Source organism: Staurois parvus, unplaced genomic scaffold (genome assembly GCF_062004578.1).
Source record: "Staurois parvus isolate SC_StPar_1 unplaced genomic scaffold, SC_StPar_1.0 ptg003421l, whole genome shotgun sequence".
Lineage (NCBI taxonomy): Eukaryota > Metazoa > Chordata > Amphibia > Anura > Ranidae > Staurois > Staurois parvus.
In genome coordinates, this window is record NW_028321217.1 from 1 (window position 1) to 7,500 (window position 7,500).

General features: G+C 48.4%; 1 protein-coding gene across 1 annotated transcript in view; it reads right to left on the minus strand.

Moving 5' to 3' along the window:
* Positions 1-635: 635 nt before the first annotated feature.
* Positions 636-7,500, minus strand: part of LPCAT3 (lysophosphatidylcholine acyltransferase 3) — a 42,124-nt gene continuing 35,259 nt past the window's right edge. Inside the window, exons 5-8 of the mRNA XM_089667613.1 lie at positions 6,740-6,918; positions 6,543-6,651; positions 3,654-3,740; positions 636-821 (exon numbers count right to left, since the gene is read on the minus strand). Of these exons, the coding sequence (XP_089523739.1) occupies positions 651-821; positions 3,654-3,740; positions 6,543-6,651; positions 6,740-6,918 (546 nt within the window). The 3' untranslated portion in view covers positions 636-650. The remainder of the gene's footprint in view (positions 822-3,653; positions 3,741-6,542; positions 6,652-6,739; positions 6,919-7,500) is intronic.

Consider the following 7,500-nt stretch of genomic DNA (forward strand, 5'->3'; position numbering starts at 1 on the left):
TCCAATGGTGAGCCACATCTTCAGTATCTGACCTCAGAAATGGTGGCCAACTCCATGAATTCATGGTTTGACCAGTTTGGTGTGAAGGAAATCCAGTGTCCTGCACAGAGCCCTGACCTGAACCATACTGATTACCTTTGGAATTAAATGGAAAGCTGAGGGTCAGCCAGGTCTTCTTCAGCATCAGAACATGACCTCAAATGGTGGCCAGCTCCATGAAGACATGGTTTTGATCAGTTTGGTTTGGAGGAAATCAGGTGCCCTGCACAGAACCCTGACCTGATCCCTACTGAACCGCTTTGGGATGGAGTGGAACTCCAGAGTCCTTTGCTGTACGATTAAGATACAAAAGGTTTTGCATGGAGTACTATACCCCAAGTCTGCAGTAGAAATTAGCTCAGGGGTGTTCGGATCTTAGTCCGAACCCACTAGGAAGCCATCACAGCACCCCTCCAACCAAACGCGGCCAAGGCATTCTGTATACACAGGGTGGCTAATGCCTTGGCCGCTTATGACTGGTGAAGCCCCATGACAGCTTCCTGGTGGGATACACTCAGGTGGGTTTGGACTTGGATCCGAACACACCCGAGCTCATCCTTACTCTACAGCAGGTCAGGATCTGGTGCCAAAGAGAATCCTGGGACAACGTCTCACCTCGCCACCCAATCATTGGTATTAATGTTGAAGCTTGTGATGGTTCCGGTAAAAAGGGGCGTGGTCTCGAACAGCCACACCTTCATGTTGGCACAGGCGTCCCACTGGGGCTGGCCTTTTTCGTCCTTACCATTGTAGCCCAGGCCGGACAGAATGCAGACACCTTCCTACGGGGGACAGAGGAGGTCAGTAAACACAGAACATGATGAAAGCTGAACTATTAAATGCACTCAAAAAGGGGCGAGCCTACCTACGAAGGGATTTGTATTCCTGTCCATCCAGTCCTGAGATTTATACAGCTCGGCCACACAACACAGCCCGGTCTGGAAGGGCAGGGGGTCCTGAGTGGTCTCTGCTGCAGCTCAATAAGGCAAGAGCTGGCCATACACAGGTCAAAGCTGGCCAGACTCAGCAGGGACCGGGTGAATCTTGGTGTGGGGCCACCCTCACTCCACAGAAGTCATTCCTTTGCAGCTGTCAGAATACAATGTACCAGCAAGGGACTTCTCCAACCACTTAGTTTCTAAAGGGCAGCTTGCGGCTGGGGAAGGGTGGTAAAAAAAAAAAAAAAAAATGGACGTAGATCGAGCCTTCAATTTACCCCCCCTCCAAGACTACCCCTCCCCATCTGAGCGCAGCAGCCGAAGCCAAGAATTAAAGCTCCTGTCACATATGGAGGGCAGCATGGCATTCACATTTGACCCATACAAGCGGATAAGTTCCTGCTACAACCGTGTGCAATGCATGCAGTCGCAGGATTTCTAGGGTTAAAACAAGCAGCCTATCAAAGGCCCTCTGAAAAGCAACCCACCACGTATAGCTATTCAGAGGGCAACACAACGTAAATGAGCCTTGTCCCTCCCCCAGCTTATGACTGGACCGTGAAAGGAGAAGCAGCAGACTGATCAGTTCTCTCTTCTCTCCTCCTATCAGCAAGCCCCTGGTCAGCACATGAGCCTTGCATTGCAAACGAATGGCTCCTCGTCCCAATTCACCGTCTCCCAGCCTCAGCTCTGCTGCACAGAAGCTGATATAAGCCTCTAATTAGGTAATCATCCCTTTGACAGCACCAAATTGCTAGGGGGGAGGGGCAGGATTGGAAGCCAACCAGGAGTCCTGCATTTACCGGCGCGGACAAGGAACAGGCTGAATGAAGTACAGAGCAGAGAGATGTCCTTCTCCGCACCTTCACCATCCTATCGCGGGTTGGAGGCGGGGAGGTGAGCAGGCCCCCGCTCGTTAACATCAGCAGGGCAAAGGCTGACTGTATGATCTGGCACTGCTGTGTAAATCTCAGGACAGGATGGACAGAAATACAAATCCTTTGGAGGGTAAACCAGCTCCCTTCTATGTATTTCAATGGTGTATTCAGCCGTTTCCCCAGAGTTTGCCTTTAACCCCATCAATACCGGGCACTTTCACCCCCTCTCTGCCCAGGCCAATTTTCAGCTTTCTCAGGACAGGACAGATATCCCCCAAATGTCAGGACGGTACAGATATCCCCCAAATGTCAGGACGGTACAGATATCCCCCAAATGTCAGGACGGTACAGATATCGCCAAATGTCAGGACGGTACAGATATCCCCCAAATGTCAGGACGGTCCAGATATCCCCCCAAATGTCAGGACGGTACAGATATCCCCCAAATGTCAGGACAGTCCAGATATCCCCCAAATGTCAGAACAGTACAGATATCCCCCAAATGTCAGGACAGGACAGATATCCCCCAAATGTCAGAACAGTACAGATATCCCCCAAATGTCAGAACAGTACAGATATCCCCCAAATGTCAGAACAGTACAGATATCCCCCAAATGTCAGAACAGTACAGATATCCCCCAAATGTCAGGACAGTACAGATATCCCCCAAATGTCAGGACAGGACAGATATCCCCCAAATGTCAGGACAGGACAGATATCCCCCCAAATGTCAGGACAGTCCAGATATCCCCCCAAATGTCAGAACAGTACAGATATCCCCCAAATGTCAGGACGGTACAGATATCCCCCAAATGTCAGAACAGTACAGATATCCCCCAAATGTCAGAACAGTACAGATATCCCCCAAATGTCAGGACAGGACAGATATCCCCCAAATGTCAGGACAGTACAGATATCCCCCAAATGACCCCTTTTTGCAGAGTAGACAGTCCGACGTACTTCATAAGAGGCATGGCGAGTTTTTTCAAGTTGTAATTTTTTGTCATAATTGAATTAAAAAAATTAATTTTTTCAATTTTTTTTGCATCCTGTCACCAGTGCAGTACAGCACCATCATTTAACTGGTGTGGCAGTGATCATGGACACTGACTGGTGACAGTAGGAAAAAAAAACATTTTTTGATCGTTTATTAAATTTTTTACTTTTTTTAAGATTTTGTTTTTCATATTTCGCTATGACCAGAGTAGTATATTGTTACCATAGCAACATTGTACTACGTTGGGGAAGTGACCAGGATTTTTTTTTATTTAACACAATTTGATTGCTTATAGCTAAGAATTTCTTGGCTATAAGCAAGCATTTAACTGAATGAAATCTATTCATTCAGGTTTTTTTTTTTGTTGTGATTGACCATGGCTAGTCACATGACACAGATGGGCTGTGACTGGCCCAGCCTGTGCATGTGATCGCTGTGACCATTCACAGCTAGACACTAGTATACAATGGATGGCATGAAAGGAAGCCATCCATTGTATACAACTGTCATGTGACCTGCTGTGATTGGTCACAGCAGGTCACATGGTACTGGCAACGGGGCCGGTACACAGATCTGTCATCGGCCGTGTCAGTGACAGATTGTGGCCCTGCGGGCACTCGCAAGGCACGATCCGGGAATGACGTCATAGGACGCCCTCCTGGACTGACGAGAGGGAAGTAGTTAAAAAAAAAAAAAAAAAGCGCGTGCAAAAATGCAATAACGTAAAATGAAATAAATGTCATATTCTTCACATGGGAGCGTTTGTTTCCCCGCCGTGCATACAGTATCTAAAGAGCTTACCGTCACCAGCCAGCAAGTCACATATTTATACAGCAAGATTTTCCCCCAAATTGTCATGTAGACACAACGGTACCAGAAAGGCTGATTCTGCAAACAACAAGAACAGAACGAAACGGAAAATTAGAAACAGAATCAACCAACACCCGCAACATGTCACAGACGCATCTCGGCTCCTCAAACTGGCTTTCCACGTTTCCTAGCATCCTCTTCATGCTCACGGTGACCCCTCTTACTTCCTGATATAATGGACTCCCTTTTTGCCCCACCCACTTAAATGGAACCTATTAGGTCCCCCAAAACGTTACCCCGGGTTCACACCTAAGCGTTTTCCGTGGCGTTTTGCAGAAACGCATTACAGTCCATTTACCATGATTTCCTGAGGGACACGCTCACATTTCCATGTTTTTATCCCCTGCGGTTTTTTTTTTTGGAAAGCGTTGTCTTTTTGGTTCTATAGACTTCAATTGGAATGCTGCAGAAAGGCATGTAGTGCGTTTTTAATGCGTTTTAAATCTGCCTAGCAACAAGATTTTTTTTTTTTTTAATGGGTCAAATGCAAACTGCATGGGTGTGAACCTAATTCGGTTGTTGGCTGGCTGGCTGGCTGGCAAGTTGAACTGGGGACTTTCTTTTTTTTGTTGATATGCGTTGCCCGTCCATGTTTCTTGTTGTAAAAGCCAGTTATAGACTGGGGCAGTGACCACTATTTGTACTGTTGTATTGTAGGTGAGCGGGTGGACTGGAAACCATGGCTGCCATTGTGCTACATGCTGGGTGTCCAGTGTGCTCAGGTGCCTTTAAGGAGGGGTGTGCTCCCTCAGGTTCACCTGCCCTTGGTCTATCCATTAAATGCATGTGCCTCTACTATGGGGGCTCTCAAAAGTTGGTGTCACTGACATCCCCAGTGACACCAATACAGTGATCAGTGCTAATAACAAGCACCGACACTGTACAAATGGCACTGGGCAGGAAGGGTTAGCATCTGGGGCAATCAAAGGGTTAACTGTGTTGTGTTTTACTAGTGAGACGTGCTGTGCAGAGAAATACAAAGCAGCACGTCCTTGCTGGTAGGAGACCTGCGTTGTTTACACACAGACCTCTCCCCTGTCAGTTCCACACAGCAATCGTTGGGAATCTCCGGCCGGGGCCCGGTGATTGAGTGAGTGCCCCCTACCTGGAAATGCAAATCACACACACGGAAATGCGTATTTCCTCCCCTCCTGATGTTGAATGTTCGCCCCTCACACAGAAATGATCGGTCTAACAATGGAATGTTCTGTGTAACACTGAGAGACAGAATACAACAACAAATTCAGCAGAAATGCGTCTAACAAATGATGACGGATCTGCATGTTCATGAGGGAAAGAAGGATTGGATCCCCTATCATTCAGCAGGATTTCTGGCTCCCAGGTGTCTTTCATACAGGTAACAAGCTGAGATTAGAAGCAGTCTCTTAAAGGGAGTGCTGCTAATCTCATTGTGTTACCTGTATAAAAGACACCTGTCCACAGGAGCAATCAAACCATCAGATTCCAAACTCTCCATCATGGCAAAGACCAAAGAGCTGTCCAAGGATGTCAGGGACAAGATTGTAGACCTACACAAGGCTGGACTGGGCTACCAAACTATGGCCAAGCAGCTTGGTGAGAAGGTGACAACAGTTGGTGCAATCATTCACAAATGGAAGAAACACAAAACAAGTGTCAGTCTCCCTAGGTCTGGCGCACCATGCAAGATCTCACCTTGTGGAGTGTCAATGATCATGAGAACAGTGAGGAATCATCCCAGAACTACACGTGAGGATCTTGTCAATGATCTCCAGGCAGCTGGGACCACAGTCACCAAGAAAACAATTGGTAACACACTACGCCGACAAGGACTGAAATCCTGCAGTGCCCGCAAGGTCCCTCTGCTCAAGAAAGCACATGTCCAGGCCCGTCTGAAGTCTGCCACTGAACATCTGAATGATGCAGAGGAGGACTGGTGGAAGTGTTGTGGTCAGATGAGACCAAAATCCATCTCTTTGGCATCAACTCAACTTGCCGTGTTTGGAGGAGGAGGAATGCTGCCTATGACCCCAAGAACACCATCCCAACTGTGAAACATGGTGGTGGGAACATTCTGCTTTGGGGGTGTTTTTCTGCTAAGGGGACAGAACAAAAGTGACGATGGACAGGGCAATGTACCATCAAATCTTGGGTGAGAACCTTCTTCCCTCAGCCAGGGCATTGAAAATGGGTGGTGGATGGGTGTTCCAGCATGACAATGACCCAAAACACACGGCCAAGGCAACAAAGGAGCGGCTCAAGAAGAAGCACATTAAGGTCTTGGAGTGGCCTAGCCAGTCTCCAGACCTGAATCCAATTGAAAATCTGTGGAGTGAGCTGAAAGTTCGAGTTGCCAAACATCAGCCACCAAACCTTAATGACTTGGAGAGGATCTGCCAAGAGGAGTGGGCCAAAATCCCTCCTGAGATGTAAACCTGGGGGCCAACTCCAGGAAACATCTGTGATTGCCAACAAGGGATTTGCCACCAAGTACTAAGTCATGTTTTGTGAAGGGGATGAAATCCTTCTTTCCCTCATGAACATGCAGATCAGTCATCATTTGTTAGATGCATTTCTGCTGAATTTGTTGTTGTATTCTGTCTCTCAGGGTTACAATACACGAACATTCGATGTTTAGAACGATCATTTCTTTGTGAGGGGCGAACATTCAACATCAGCAGGGGAGCAAATACGCATTTCCTTCACTGTATATACTAATTATTTTTAGTGCCGCCCTGAGGCAGTAGTTCTACAGGGAGGAGGTTGAAATAAATTGGTGGCTCTAGAACAATGCAGACATTTCCTAGGTGGGGCAATAAAGCCCTCTGCGACCCGTCTCACCGCATACTCTTCTGTCAGGAAGTAGCTGTCAGGCAGGTAGGGGCCCAGCACGGTGTACACCGTCAGGAAGAAGAGTCCAAGGCACAGGCGCTTCATGGCCGGCACGACGCTGCAGAGAGATGGGGGGGGGGGGGGGGGGGGGTCATATTTCGGAGTGACAACACACAATGCAATCTATATGGAAATCTCATACACACCTATTAGGAACTTGCCCCTCCACGTCGCTCAGCTCTCCCTTTATCAAGCTCAGGTACTTCACCATAGAGAACTGGGGGCCCACTAAGAACCCCCCATAGTAGTAGGAGAAGCCGCAGACCTCCATCAGCGTCGGGACCCCTTGCACAGCATAACGTTGCTGGTCAGGCGACAGCGATGTCTGCAGGGAGAAACAATAAATACATGTAAAGGGGACACCCAGGATGGATGGATGGCTAGAATGCTTCAGGTCACCGGCAAAGAATGATTTTGGAAAACTCAAAAACAGTTTGTAGGGCGACGTCACCCTGCCGCGGTGCAGAACCGCTGTGCTTTGGGCAAAGGGCAGCTAACCCGCGGTTAGCATTCCCATAGATTTCTATGGAGGTCTTGCAGCGTTGGTGCGGTTTCAGAAAGCGCACAAAAAGGTGCGGTATTGCAGGGGTTCTGGGGCACTTTCTGAAAATGCACCACAGGATGTCAGACTCCCAGGGGCGGACTGACCATTTGGAAACTCTGACACTGCCCGAGGGCCCGGGGTCAGTAGGGGGCCCCATGAGATGCTCCTGGTACCTTTTTCATAGGCTTTTTTGAATTTGGGCAAGGACACGGGGCCCCATGATTCCCCATGAGTTGTCAGTCTGCCCCTGCAGATGCCTATGAGAAAGCGCAGCTATCACGCATTAAAAATGGCAGGTTAGCGGCTTTTTACCAACATCGCAACCGGGCAGTGCGAAGGCGCCCTCATAAGACTCCATCCAAC